Source organism: Mus musculus, chromosome 1, assembly GCF_000001635.26.
Source record: "Mus musculus strain C57BL/6J chromosome 1, GRCm38.p6 C57BL/6J".
Classification (NCBI taxonomy): Eukaryota; Metazoa; Chordata; class Mammalia; order Rodentia; family Muridae; genus Mus; species Mus musculus.
In genome coordinates this window covers 66,838,812-66,853,641 of record NC_000067.6, presented here as the reverse complement: position 1 = coordinate 66,853,641, position 14,830 = coordinate 66,838,812, and the positions used below count along the sequence as shown (strand labels likewise).

The following is a 14,830-nucleotide window of genomic DNA, read 5'->3' as shown; positions in this document are numbered from 1 at the left end:
CAGAGTGACTGCGGGTACATTAGAGTGTCACCAAGGTGCCCTCTATAATAGGACAATTGCAGTGTCAGGGTAAGACAATTGCAGGTGGTCAGTATTTTAGCTCTTAGTTCATCAAATGAGTACTGTGGAGGGACTGCTAAAGCCCTGTTACTGTGTTAGAGCCCACAATGAAAAAAGGTCAGTTAAAACAGAGATGGCACTGGGAAGGCTCTGGGCTTAAGAGAAAGCAGGCTATTACCACCCAGTGCAGTGAGACCTTCAGAAATTCTTCACTGTGTTAGTAAAATTGAAAATTAAACTTAACCCAATAGCTATTTCATGGTTCCGTTTCCCTCCTCTTTTGTTCTAAGAGCGTACTCCAATTGCACAGGCCCTGGCTTCAGCCTCCACTCAGATATTGTCATGCCCTATATTGCGAATTACGGCACAAAAGAACAGATCGAGAAGTTCATCCCCCAGATGACGGCGGGCAAGTGTATCGGTGCCATAGCCATGACAGAGCCTGGGGCTGGAAGGTATGTCCTCAGCTGGTTCTGGATTCTTAGAAGCAGAGTCCTACCAGCAAACATTTGCTAGGTGTACTGCACAGCTCTCCGTAAATATGGGTTCTGCATTCGTGGATTTACATGGTCTTTGATTGAAAATATTTGGAAAAATAATTGCATCTGTACTGAAAGTATACACATGTTTCTTGTTGTTGTTTCCTAGGAAACATAGTATAGTGAAGATTTTAAATAGCCTTTCCATTGGCCTGGATTTTGTCAATAATCTGGAAATTAAAATGTAGAGTATGTGGGAAGATTATGTAGGGTGTATGCAATGGTGTGTAGGTTTTGGTATCTGGGAGTAGAAGTCTGGAACTAATTCCCCCAGTTTCTGTGGGTTCTAGATGACAGGTAAGATTCTGAGCTGTATGCAAGGCAAAAGGGAGCACTGCATAATTCACAGTGTGAAACTCCAGCTGTAAAGCAAGGTGCTTTTGTACACAAATAATGGCAAAGCAGTTGTAATGCATGCTGGGTTCAAGATACCCACCCACCTGGTGTACTGGAAACACAGTGGTAGGCATGAGCGAGTCTTTAGCATGATGTATAAATACATAGTCTATATCAATAGTCTTTTAAGTGGGATGTGTGGAGTGAGGTGTTAAACATGCTTATCTGGAAGCCTGGACACAGGCCATGGAGGCTGCACATTTTAAAAGGAAGAGTTCATAAAAACAGAAACATTTTGAACGGAAAAGAATGTCAAAATGTTGAGAAACCTGGACGCACATATGAGAGGAAAAGAACAGAGTGGATGGGACACGGTATCAGAGATGGGTTGCCCGCTACACTCTTAACTTAGATTTGGCCTCCACGGAGAGGTTGCCAGGGCCGGGCCAGCGAGGTGACTCAGGGGGCTTGCCTCTATTGCAGGCCTGGCAGCCTGAGTGCAGTGTGCATGAAGATGGAAGGAGGAAATGGGCTCAACATGGTGTGCTCGCTGGGTGTGGTGTGTGCACACGATATGTGTGTGTGTGTATGTACATAGAGTAGAGTAATAAAAGGGATGAGAACTTTACTAAAAGGCTTGCAGTTGCTGGAAACCTTTCTGTCCCACCAGCCCTTCCCTTTCTATGTTCATTGGCAACGTCTTTGTGCTTATGTGTGTATATTTACATGATGCTGTGGGCTTTGTAAGTTTTCACATTGATCTCTCACGTTAATTCTTGTTTGGTGATATAAAAGTTCAAATAAGGTAGAGAATTATAGGCCCCATGTTAGAAGAAGAGAAGGAAATGAGAAAAGAGGTCTTTGAAAAGAAGAACATACAGCACATTGTTGACTACATTGTATTTGAGATGTTATGATACTGTGTGTGCGTGTGTTTGTGCGTGCACGTGCGAGTGTGTATGTTGTGAAAATCTCTAGTCTCAATGTCAGGATCAGGGAAACTGAGGCAATACTCAGGGATATTATGAACGTAAATGTTCTTGTCATTACTAGATTGTATATGGTTGAACTATTTTCAGTGTTTCATGTGTACCATGAAAAGTTTTAAGGACAAACCATTAACTTATGTAATCACCTTTATTACCTGGTTATGTCCCTGCATGGAACAACCAGGTTTTGTTGTTATTTGGTTTATGTCTGTCTGTCTGTCTGTCTGTCTCTTTGTCTCTGTCTCTGTGTGTGTGTGTGTTACCCATGGAAGCCAGAAGAGGATTTTGGATTCCCTGGGGCTGGAGTTGCTGTTGTGAACTGCCTGTTGTGGGTGCTGGGAACTAAATCTAGGTCCTGCACAAGAGGACCGAGAGCTCTTAACGTCTGAGCCATTTCTCCAGTCTCCAGAACAGCTCTTTTAACAACGCATGTTCAGATCTCAGGAACTGATGCCAGCAATGATAATATAATCACAGTCCAGCACTAATTCGTCTTTAAATGAGTTTCTGTCTCGTTTCTGAGGGCTGGAAATCCACAAGTGGTATCTTTGGACCCAGTCCGAGTATCAGCTGGGTCACACACCCTCCCGAGGGTAAAGGGACAAGCTCATGCCTACCTAGCCTCCCTGTCCTGGTGGCTCCTAGCTTTGCTGGCTTATTACCTAGGGTCGCATTGCGGTCTCCTTCTCTCTCTGTCGCGCTCCTAAGAATATCTGTAACATTTAGAGTTCATGCAGACCATCCATGATAATCTTTCTGTCTCACAGCCCTGACTTCAGTCAGTCACTTCTGCCAGGTCCCCTTTTCATGTCATGTCATGTCATGTAATGCAATGTATCAGGGATTAGTGCCTGGTATCTCTGGGTTGGTGGGGAATAATGTTTAGTCTAATATAGAAAGTATTTCTTTAGGGAAAGTATATACTTAAGAGTATAAAAAGACAAGTATCACCTACAGTGATGTAATGTGAACTAATTATATACTGTGCTATTTGCTGTAGAGTATTAATGAACATTTTAAACTAGTGCTTGCCCTGCTGAGATGGCTCAGTGGGTAAAGATGCCTGCCACCAAGCCTGGAAACCTAAGTCTGATCTCCAAGGAGACACGTGGTAGAAGAAAACGCCACATAATTCCCATACATTGGCCCCTGACCTCCACACACATGCTGTGGCATGCTTTTATGCCTGTGCACGCACACACAAACATACACCACACTAAATAATTAAGGAAAAGCCCTTATATAAATACAAATTATCTTACAGAGATGGGTATGATGTATACTTTAAACCAGTGGCAGGTGAATCTCTGAGTTCAAGGCCAGCTTGGTTTATAAGCAAGTTCCAGGATAGCCAGAACTACATAATAGACAGACCCAGTTTCAAAGCTCAAACCAAAACCAAAACCAAAAAAAATTATCTTATAGAAAAATACTAGATAATAAGATCAGAGTCATATATGGTCCTAATTTTATTAAAAAATACACATATTAATATGTATGTTTATATCCACTGAAAAACGTAGGTAGAGTATATTTTAAGAATGCTTATTCCAGAGATAAATTGTTAAATTGTTTTGAAGACCAGGCCTCGTTGAACAGATTTGAAATCCCGGTGCTTGTGAGACCGAGGCAAGAGGATCCTTGTTAGAGGTCAGACTGGGATATGTAGTGAGTTCTAGGACAGCCCAAGCTACAAATCAGCTCTTCTCTCAAAAGACCATATGATCTTAAGCAGATGAATAGCTTTCTCCTTTGAATATTGGTTTTTAAAAATCTTATTTATTTTTACTATTTTTTAATAGGTTACATGTATGTGTGGGTGGGTATGTGTGTATGAATTTAGTTTCCCACCAAGGTTAGAGGAGGAGAATGTGTCCCCTGGAAGCTGGAATCACAGATGGTTTCCAGACAGCTGATATTAACTCTAACTACCACACTTGTGTCCTTTGGAAGAACAGTAAGTGTTCTTTAGCACTGAGCTGTCTTTTCAGCCCCTTTTCATATTTTAAATAGAAATATCTAGAAGCTTTTCGGCTTTCGGCTCGGAGGAGGCAACGGTGCAACTTTCTTAGGTCGTCCCGAATCCGGGTTCATCCGACACCAGCCGCCTCCACCATGCCGCCCAAGTTCGACCCCAACGAGGTCGAAGTCGTGTACCTGAGGTGCACCGGAGGCAAGGTTAGCGCCACATCCGCCTTGGCCCCAAAGATCGGTCCTCTGGGTCTGTCTCCGAAGAAAGTTGGTGATGACATTGCCAAGGCTACCGGTGACTGGAAAGGTCTCAGAATTACAGTGAAACTGACCATCCAGAACAGACAGGCCCAGACTGAGGTGGTGCCCTCTGCCTCTGCCCTGATCATCAAAGCCCTCAAAGAGCCACCGAGAGACCGGAAGAAGCAGAAGAACATTAAACACAGTGGGAACATTACTTTTGATGAGATTGTCAACATTGCCCGGCAGATGAGACACCGGTCTTTGGCTAGAGAACTTTCTGGAACTATCAAGGAGATCCTGGGTACTGCACAGTCTGTGGGCTGCAATGTGGATGGCCACCACCCTCATGACATCATAGATGACATCAACAGTGGTGCAGTGGAGTGCCCAGATAGTTAAGAAGCAACAAGAAAATATTTCAATAAAAGACTATCTGATAACCAGTGGGGGGGGGGGGGGAAGAAATATCTAGAAGCATACACTCCTTTTAGAGTTGGTGTGTTAGGAAGATGACAATTGAAAAATGTTTAACTTTTTAGATTTCTGGGCGTGACTATTTTGCCTACACGTATGAATGTGTACCACGGAGGTGTCCATGGAGGCGAGGAGAGGGCACTGGGACTGGGCTTACGGATGGCTGTGAGCCACCATATGTGCTCTGGGGAGTTGAACCTTCATCCTCTGCAAGACCAACAAGGGTTCATCACTAATGAGCCGTCCCTTCAGCCTCTGTTTTTAAAATACCCACATTTCTGATGAAGAGAGAGTGTTGAACCAGCCTGAGTAAAGGCATTTAAGTACATGGTGTTTCATAATTGTAGGAAGGTAGCAAGCCTTGAAATATCATCATGGTCTAGTTTGGAGTTCTTAAATACAGTTGGGCTTCCGTGAAATTTAAAATATATTAGATGTATTTTTAGTGTAACTTTGTGAATATTTCTAATATTAGGATTTTTAATACATGTGACCTTACGTAATAGCTTTTGCATAATTTGATTTTTTTTAATCCATTAATTGACCTTTGTTTCCCACTATAGTGACTTACAAGGAGTAAGAACGAACGCCAAAAGATCTGGGAGTGATTGGATTCTCAATGGAAGCAAGGTGTGTAAAAAAGCAGGCGTGGGTACCAGTGTCTCAGACTACCTCAACGACTACATGTCCCAGATATGATCAATCCGGGAACTAACACAGGAGGTCTCAGGAGAGTAAGACATTTATAGATTTTATATGGCAGAATCTGTAGCTACCCCCCTATGTTTCATGTTGCTTGGCCTTCTGCAAATACTGCAAAGGTGCTTTTAGCTTCCAAATGACTCCTGACAGACACAAAGAAAGAAAAGGTTTTGTTGCTCCAAAGTGAGTCAAACAATGGTGAACTTTAAGCTGATGTGGAATTGGGGGAAGGTGTCTATGAGCACTCACAGTGTAAGCGGGAGGCCTGGAACTTGGATTATTTCACCCATAGAGAAAGGTGCACACCTTGGCCCCAGCACTGAAGGACGCAGAGACAAGAGGAACAGTGGGGCTACTAGCCTAGGTGAAAATTGCAAGCCTCAGGTTTAAGGAGAGATCCTGCCTTAAAGAGCAAGGTGAAGAGTGATAGAGGAGGGTACCTTACACAGATGTATATAAACAAGTAAGTACATTTTATAAAAAGAGATTAAGAGGGAGCTGGAGAGATGGCTCAACAGTTAAGAATATTGGCTGCTTTTCTAGAGGACCTAGGTTCCGTTGCCAGCACCTACATGGGGGCTCATAACTGCCTGTTAAGTCTACATCCGGGAAATCGGATGCCCTCTTGTGGCCTCTGTGGGTACTGCATGCATATGCACAGACATACATAGAGGCAAAGTGACCATGGGCATACACTAAGATGAAAAAACAAGATGGGAAGAAAAAGTTTAAAACAAATATGAGAAACTTTCAAGAGGTCTTAAGAGCTAGAAGTGTGGACGATGGGATTCAAGAACCCTCCAGGTCTCCTGAGAATCAGCTAACTGAGAGCTCCTCAGATAGGTGCAGATGGCTCAAGAATAAACATATCCCTGAGAGGAAATGCTGCGGTTGACTAGATAGATGTTAAGGAGAGATGTTCTTTTTTAATACAAGGACTATTTGTGGATGAGTGTTCCTGTTTGGTTGTTATTATTTTGCCTGTTTCTTTGTTTGAAGCAGGGCCTTGCTGTAGAGGCCAGGATAGCTTTGAACTCATAAATCTCCTGGGTTCTCTGCCTAAGTGCTGGCAGTACAAGGATATACAACTATGTCATGTTAAGCTTGTTCAAATTTTAAGAATATTCCACCTTCTTTAAGCTAATGCTTTTATCTTTACAAAATCAAATAATATTGAGATACTGTCAGGTTCCTGAAAACCTGATTTTCAAACTTACTTTGTCAGTGTTTAGTAACAGTTTCTTCTCTGACATCAGTAATTCCTATGGAGAACTTCTCATTCTTTGATATGCCAGTGGGCATTATGAATCTCTTAAGAATTAGAGATAGTATATCTTGTATCCTAGAAAATTTCCTTTTATAGATTGTCTTGAATCACTGATATCATTCAAATCAACTTTAGGAAGCAGCTACCTAAGTGCTGTGATACGCAGACTCAGTGGTACCATCTGTACCTGGTCTGTGCAGGCCCTGGTTTCGATGTTGAATAAACAAAGCAGCTTGTCTGAGCCTGGAATTGACGGTACATTAGGAGTGCTTAGCTCAGTGTGGAAGACTGGCAAGAATTCTAGATGATGTGATACCTGAGCTTAGTCCAAGGTGCGTAGGATTTGCATTGTTAGAGTTAGAAGGGGCCTCCATAGGGGCGGAAACGTGATTTTCAAATACACATGGGTCTGGAAGGCACTGGGATGTGTGAGACGAGGGCTTCAGTAGAGCTGACCCAAGGGCAGGAAACAGAGGCAAAATAGGATGAGAGAAGAGGCAGGAGGGGTGAGCTGCCATCTGTTTGTGAGGAGTTTTTATGCCTGCTCAAAGGGTTCAGAGTGTATCTTGAAGCTAGCTGTTGAAAGATGTTGGGGTGTGACCTTGGAAGGATCACACTGCCGTATAGAGCAGCCCCTCTGGGCAGCTGATGGATTATGGATGCAGTTGTTGTGAGAGCTGTCTTAGATCCTTGTACAAGCCCTGAGGAGAGCCGGGAGGGGAGTTAGTGGCAATAGTAGAAAAGGAAGGAAGCAGACTGGAACAGTAAACGTGGGCCAGAAAGAACAGCACCACGTTGACTGGGAAGCGGATGGCAGCATAGTTTATTAAAGCATTTGTTGAAGTAGGGGATATGTTGACATTCATTGTTGGGCAGGAGTATGGGGTGGGACGGACATGTTCTGCGAGTGAGTCACTTTGTGGAATCCAGTAGGTCCAGATTGTATCAGGCAATGTGGGTGATCTGGGCATGGAGGCACACCCCTGTACTCTGGAGGCTGAAGCAGAGGGATTTTAAACTCTAGGCCAGCCTGGGCTACAGAACAGGTTCAGGCTGTCTGCTTAGTGAGATCTTGTCTCATAAAAGAGGAGAAGAGACAGCATTGGAGTCTCAGGGGGGGACTGGAGGATGACTAAGCCCTGACAGTTGAGGTCACCTCAGGCAAAGTGCAGAATGAAGTGTCAGTTATGAACTGCTTTGGATTATCAGCCCACTTTTCCTGTTTAGCTTGTCATTCTGCCCCCATCCCCCACCACCCTCCACCACAACACTTAACCATAGCACTGTCCTTACTTGGGTGATTTTGAAAGAAGTAGTAGGCAATCTGTATAAAATGAAAAACAAAAACAGCCTTTTTTTTCAAAATCCAATCAGTCTAAGAGCTTAGTGCCATTTAAAGCAAATTCCCTTTTCCTCTCTATAGCTCCCCACTAGAATCCAACTTACCAAGTGAATGGGCAATTTGGCTTTATTTTAAAGACACAATCTATTAGTTTCTTATTACTGTTCATCTCACGAGTAGTGGGAAAACTGTAGACACTTCCGTATTGAAGCAGTGGAGATCCCTGCTCTTCATTAATCTCGCCTATGCAGCAGCTCCCCTGTGTGGGCGGAGAGATGGGGATGCTTCTGGTGCCCATTCTAGTCTTATGTGTGCTCCCTGAGTGTAAGCGTGCACATAGACCCGAGGATTGCAGAGTATCACAGTGCATCTTGATATTCCTGCAGGTGTTCATCACTAATGGCTGGTTAAGTGATCTCGTGATCGTCGTGGCCGTCACCAACCGTGAAGCTCGATCGCCTGCCCATGGCATTAGCCTCTTTTTGGTGGAAAACGGAATGAAAGGATTTATCAAGGGCCGGAAGCTGCATAAGATGGGAATGAAAGCTCAGGTAAGCCGTGGTTTGAATCAGACTCTCAGTCAGAAAGTAGATACGCAGAATTGCTCATGGCGTCTTCCTGAGCAGAGTGTAGGTATGTTCTCAGAAACAGCAAGGGAGACTTCCTTTCAGTCACGCTGCTGTCTCTGTCATACTCAGGAATGGGAAGGAACCAGGGTGTCTGAATATCTGCTTTAGAAATGGGAAAGTTAGCTGTATTGTAATAAGTCACCTGTTTGTGAAATTTAGAAGATTGTGAGGTAATAGCAGTATTTGTTAGATGTTATCAGAGAACATGTGAGGTAATAGCAGTATTTGTTAGATATTATCAGAGAGCATGTGAGGTAATAGCAGTATTTGTTAGATATTATCAGAGAGCATGTGAGGTAATAGCAGTATTTGTTAGATATTATCAGAGAGCATGTGAGGTAATAGCAGTATTTGTTAGATGTTATCAGAGAGCATGTGAGGTAATAGCAGTATTTGTTAGATATTATCAGAGAGCATGTGAGGTAATAGCAGTATTTGTTAGATATTATCAGAGAGCATGTGAGGTAATAGCAGTATTTGTTAGATGTTATCAGAGAACATGTAAGGTAATAGCAGTATTTGTTAGATATTATCAGAGAGCATGTGAGGTAATAGCAGTATTTGTTAGATGTTATCAGAGAACATGTGAGGTAATAGCAGTATTTGTTAGATATTATCAGAGAGTGTGTGAGGTAATAGCAGTATTTGTTAGATATTATCAGAGAGCTTGTGAGGTAATAGCAGTATTTGTTAGATGTTATCAGAGAGCATGTGAGGTAATAGCAGTATTTGTTAGATATTATCAGAGAGCGTGTGAGGTAATAGCAGTATTTGTTAGATGTTATCAGAGAGCATGTGAGGTAATAGCAGTATTTGTTAGATATTATCAGAGAGCATGTGAGGTAATAGCAGTATTTGTTAGATGTTATCAGAGAGCATGTGAGGTAATAGCAGTATTTGTTAGATATTATCAGAGAGTGTGTGAGGTAATAGCAGTATTTGTTAGATATTATCAGAGAGCGTGTGAGGTAATAGCAGTATTTGTTAGATGTTATCAGAGAGCATGTGAGGTAATAGCAGTATTTGTTAGATATTATCAGAGAGCATGTGAGGTAATAGCAGTATTTGTTAGATGTTATCAGAGAGCATGTGAGGTAATAGCAGTATTTGTTAGATGTTATCAGAGAGCATGTGAGGTAATAGCAGTATTTGTTAGATATTATCAGAGAGCATGTGAGGTAATAGCAGTATTTGTTAGATATTATCAGAGAGCGTGTGAGGTAATAGCAGTATTTGTTAGATGTTATCAGAGAACATGTGAGGTAATAGCAGTATTTGTTAGATATTATCAGAGAGCGTGTGAGGTAATAGCAGTATTTGTTAGATGTTATCAGAGAACATGTGAGGTAATAGCAGTATTTGTTAGATATTATCAGAGAGCGTGTGAGGTAATAGCAGTATTTGTTAGATATTATCAGAGAGCGTGTGAGGTAATAGCAGTATTTGTTAGATGTTATCAGAGAGCATGTGAGGTAATAGCAGTATTTGTTAGATATTATCAGAGAGTGTGTGAGGTAATAGCAGTATTTGTTAGATGTTATCAGAGAGCATGTGAGGTAATAGCAGTATTTGTTAGATGTTATCAGAGAGTGTGTGAGGTAATAGCAGTATTTGTTAGATATTATCAGAGAGCATGTTTTGCTTAGTGTGTTAGAAATTCTAACCTCCCAGTACCTAGAGAACCGGAGAGTGTCAAAGCCTGAATGACTGTGCATTGCACCAGGAAAGCCACCATTGTGGAATGAGATAGATTTAATTAAAACTCCCTGGCTTATTACTTATGACTTAATGTTCAGGCTCCAAGTCCACTCCAGTTTGTCTCTTGGTTCTTCATTGGAAGTTAAAAAACGCTACGGGGCTACTGGGAAAGGGATGCGCTCATTCTCTGCTTGATTCCCGTTTCTCAGGACACAGCAGAACTATTCTTTGAAGATGTCCGATTGCCAGCTAATGCCTTACTTGGAGAAGAGAATAAAGGCTTCTACTACCTCATGCAAGAGCTTCCACAGGTATTAAATGCCTAGGACACCGTTTCTGTCTGGGTTACATGCGTCTGGTTAGATACTGAGCAGAAGTAGACTACAGAGCTGTATAAAAAAGATCCACACATGTCAAGCTTGCGCTACAATGATCATCTGAGTATAGTATAAAGTTGCATATAAAGAAATATCACTGTTAGGCAGATGCTCACAGCCATTGAATTGGTCACGGGGTCTCCAATGGAGGAGTTAGAGAAAGAATTGAAGGAGCTGAAGGGATTTGCAACCCCACAGAAGGAACAACAATATCAACCAACCAGACCCTCCAGAGCTCCCAGGGACTAAACCACCAACCAACGAGTGCACATGGAGGGACCCATGGCTCCAGCTGCATATGTTGGCAGAGTTTGGCCTTGTAGGGAATATAAATGAGAGGAGAGGCCCTTGGTCCTGTGAAGGCTTGATGCCCCAGTGTGGGGGAATACAAGGGTGGGGAGGCGGGAGGGGGTGGGTGGGTGAGGGAACACCCTCATAGAAGCAGGGGGAGGGGGAGGAGATAGGGGGCTGGGAGTGGGGACTGGGAAAGGGGCATAGCATTTGAAATGTGTTTGAAATAAAGAAAACATCCAATTAAAAAAAACAAAAGAAGAAGAAGTATCCCCTATTAACAGGCCAGATAAGAAAGTAGCTGAACTCCGCAGGACCCATCCAAGCAGAAGGACAATAGGTTTCCGGGGCTCCTCAGAAGGACCTCGGCTTTAATGGAGAACTTTTAACTCTTTGTAAAGAGCATCCCTGGGAATGTTTGGCAGGTTGTAAATAACCGCAAAGGGAGGAAGGTGTTAACCAGAAAGCTTCCTCACACCACAGTCTTCCAGTCAGTCCTCTGGGGCTTCACACCACAGTCTTCCAGTCAGCCCTCTGGGGCCAGCATTGCCTAATCGTGCAGGCATACAGACTGCTGCTATACGTATGTGCTTGCCTTTTGCCTGGCAGCAGCTATGGCGCAAGCTAAGCATGAAACTGAAAACAGCTAGTGGCGCAGTGGTTAGGTAGAATTCAGAAATCGCCAGCGTGGTGAAATCCGGTGACTACCACCGCTATTTTACACCAGTCGGTAAAATTTGAACTGTGTGCTGGAGGATGTAGCATCTGTGAGGTTGACAGTGTGGTTACAAACCAAGCCCCTTAGGTAGCACGGTTCTTAGATATGTTCCGATAACCACAGATGTCTGTGGGAGCCTTTTCTTAGCACTAAGAGGTAAGTTAAAAGTTAGTCTTTGGAAGTTTATTATAAAAAATATTTATAGGACGTCTTGAAGTGGCATAAAAGAGGTTCATGTAATAATGCTTACCCTTAATTTGGGGGTTCTAGGAAAGGCTCTTAATTGCTGAGTTGGCGATTTCTGCCTGTGAGTTCATGTTTGAAGAAACCAGGAACTACGTGAAGCAAAGAAAAGCTTTTGGGAAAACAGTTGCACACATACAGGTACGTTTGTCTTTGCATCTGGCTTTTTATCAAGTTAGTCATCTCAGTTGGGGCAGGGTGAAATGATAATTAACGGTAATTTGATGCCAGGGGTGTTAGAAACTTAAAAGTAGGTGAGATTGGGAAAGGGAGAGCAGAGTGGAAACGCTAAGATGAAGAGGGCCAGGCCAGAGTCCTGAGGACACTGGAAGGCCTGAGGCGACATAGAGAAGGTCTACAAGAAGGCAGATCCAGAGAGGCTCATCACAGAAGCCAACAGGGAAGACTTCAGTAGGTGGGTGTGGCGTCCAATTTGGACTCTTAGTCTCCATGCAGTTAGCACGTTAAGGGAAAGGTAGAGTGTGGAACATCGAGGGCGTGCTGAGGCATCGTAGCCAAGTGCAGCTTCTGTCCTAACGTAGCTCCTGAAACCTGCATAGTCTAGGCAAGCTGTCTTCTGGCAGAAAGAGTTCCTGTTTGCTAAGTCTTAATGTTTGAAATTCTATTTTGGAAAGAGATAGGAAAAGGAAAATAAAATGTCTTTTTCTTCAATGTCTTCAAACTGTGTAGTTCCTAGGGTTGATTATGACACTAACTAACAGTAAGATTAGATAGAGTAGATATATAGAGGGTGGGGTTTTTTTATAGCTAAATCATAATATATGCTGATAACAATTCATGGTTTTGCTAACCGTTCCAAGGTGTCTTCAAGTCCTGAAGTTCCAAGATAAGTGTCAATCCTTGCTTAATTGTTCTTTTTATTAGATATTTCCCTTTATTTACATTTCAAATGTTATCCCCTTTCCTGGCTTCCCCTACAAAAATCCCCTATCCCCTCCCCCATCCCCCTGCTCACCATCCCACCCGTTCCCATTCCTGGCCCTGGCATTCCCCTATACTGGGGCACTTAATTGTTTTTAAAATTACATCTTAATTCCTTAATTCTCTTCCTCCCTTCCTTCTCCCACTTCTTCTCCCTCCCTCCTTCTCCCCCCTCCCCCCCCCCCCCGTGGATGTGTAGGGGTATGCACACCCATGGCAAGTGTGTGGATGCCAGAGAACAACTTGTGGAAGTTGATTCTCCTTCCACATGTGGGTCTTAGGGGTTGAACTTCAAGTCATCAGGCTTGTCAGATAGTGTCCTTACCTGCTGGGCATCTACCCATTCAGGAGGATTTTAGTAAATTCACGCAGTCACTTACGTTCTCTCTCTGTCTCTGTCTCTGTCTCTGTCTCTCTCTCTGCGTGTGTGTCTAAGTTCACTTAGTTATTTACAAATATTTCTCTCTCTGTGTGTTTGTGTGTGTATAAGAAACAGACAGACTCTCTGCATGTGTGTATATGTATAAGAGAGAGAGAGACAGAGACAGAGACAGAGACAGACAGAGACAGACACAGGCTCATAGAGTATAGACTGACCTTGGACTCCTGACTCTTTACCTCTGCCTCTCAAGTGCTGGAATTTCAGTTCGTGCCACTGTGGGTGGCTTTCTCCCTTAATTCGAACTGCAGTTTTTACTGTTCGCACAGATATCAGTAACCATTAAAGATACTTCTGTGAGCATGTCGATCATTCATGAAAAGCATGCTACCAGTATCAGGTGGTGCTTTCAGAAAGCCTGATGCTGTCTGTGGTGAGGCACAAAGGCTAATTCTGTTCCCTAGCCCCTGGTTCGGTGCCAAGAATATGTAAATATTTAATCTTTTTATCTTCAGACAGTAAATTATGTACTCTTGACGGCATTTGTTATTCTTAGCCCTCTGGGCCTACTGGATGTGTAAGAATTTTAAGTGAGCCCATGCTGGTCTGCATTTTAACTTTTAACTTCAGCTTCTAGAAGCACCAACTATTTATATAGAATAGCTTTCCTATGAGAGAGATCTTGATCCTTACATATTTTAATAGTGTATAAATCCTCACATGTAATATCACATAAGGCAACAATTCTTGAGAATTGTCTGATACTCTCACCCTACCCCCAGATTTACCCCTCATAAGAAATGCTATGTAATGTCCTGGAATAAAGACTTAGAAGTCAGGCTCCAGGGTTTTCTATGTCTATAGAAATTTAAACCAGTCTCCTTTATAGTTTTCTCTTTGTAAACTTGAGTAAGGTGGAAGTGAGGAACTTTATGCTGATGAAAAGGTAGAGATTTGGCCAAAGGAAATATAGATCTAGTAGAAAAGGACATAGAAAAAAAAATGGACATGCTAGCATGCTCCAAATCAGAGGCCTGGATGCTCAGGCAAGGTTGGGTGTGACCAGCCTCTCCACTGCTTGGTGTCAGAATCATTAGATGGCAGTTACACTTTTTAGAAGAGAGAAAGGCAAAACCACAAGACACTGCCTCCACTCCCGAGAGAGGGTTTTTTTTTTTTTTTTTTTTTTTGGTGTAGCCTTGATTGTCCTGGAACTGGCTCTGTAGACAAGGCTGGCCTAGAGCTCACAGAGGTCTGCCTGCCTTTGCCTCCTGAGTGCTGGGATTCAAAGTGTGCATCACCCAGCTTGAGGACGGGACAGGCGGGAGATCAATCAGGAGCAGCCAGAATGGTCTAAATAGAGTGCTGTCCAAGCTCACCGTTGGCTATCTACTGCAGCAGGAGAGGACATAGTTATTACGTAATAATAATACATAGTTATTAACACTTACAAAGAAGACCACTCCGAGCGAGTTGGAGGCTGCATGAGAGGGATGGGAGACACTGTAGGTTACTGGATGGAGTAGGGTCTCTGCCTAGTCTGTTTCCATTGTTAAAACTGTGATAATTAGATAATAAATATTTGATGATGCGTATGTGATTAGATCGATTCATCTTGTCCCTTAGTCCT

General features: G+C 42.9%; 1 protein-coding gene and 1 pseudogene across 1 annotated transcript in view; both read left to right on the top strand.

Moving 5' to 3' along the window:
• Acadl (acyl-Coenzyme A dehydrogenase, long-chain) overlaps positions 1-14,830 on the top strand; it is a 32,471-nt gene that overhangs the window by 9,668 nt on the left and 7,973 nt on the right. Inside the window, exons 4-8 of the mRNA NM_007381.4 lie at positions 351-515; positions 5,176-5,242; positions 8,310-8,474; positions 10,460-10,561; positions 11,907-12,020. Coding sequence (NP_031407.2) covers positions 351-515; positions 5,176-5,242; positions 8,310-8,474; positions 10,460-10,561; positions 11,907-12,020 — 613 coding nt within the window. The remainder of the gene's footprint in view (positions 1-350; positions 516-5,175; positions 5,243-8,309; positions 8,475-10,459; positions 10,562-11,906; positions 12,021-14,830) is intronic.
• Positions 3,954-4,584, top strand: Gm15793 (annotated as a pseudogene).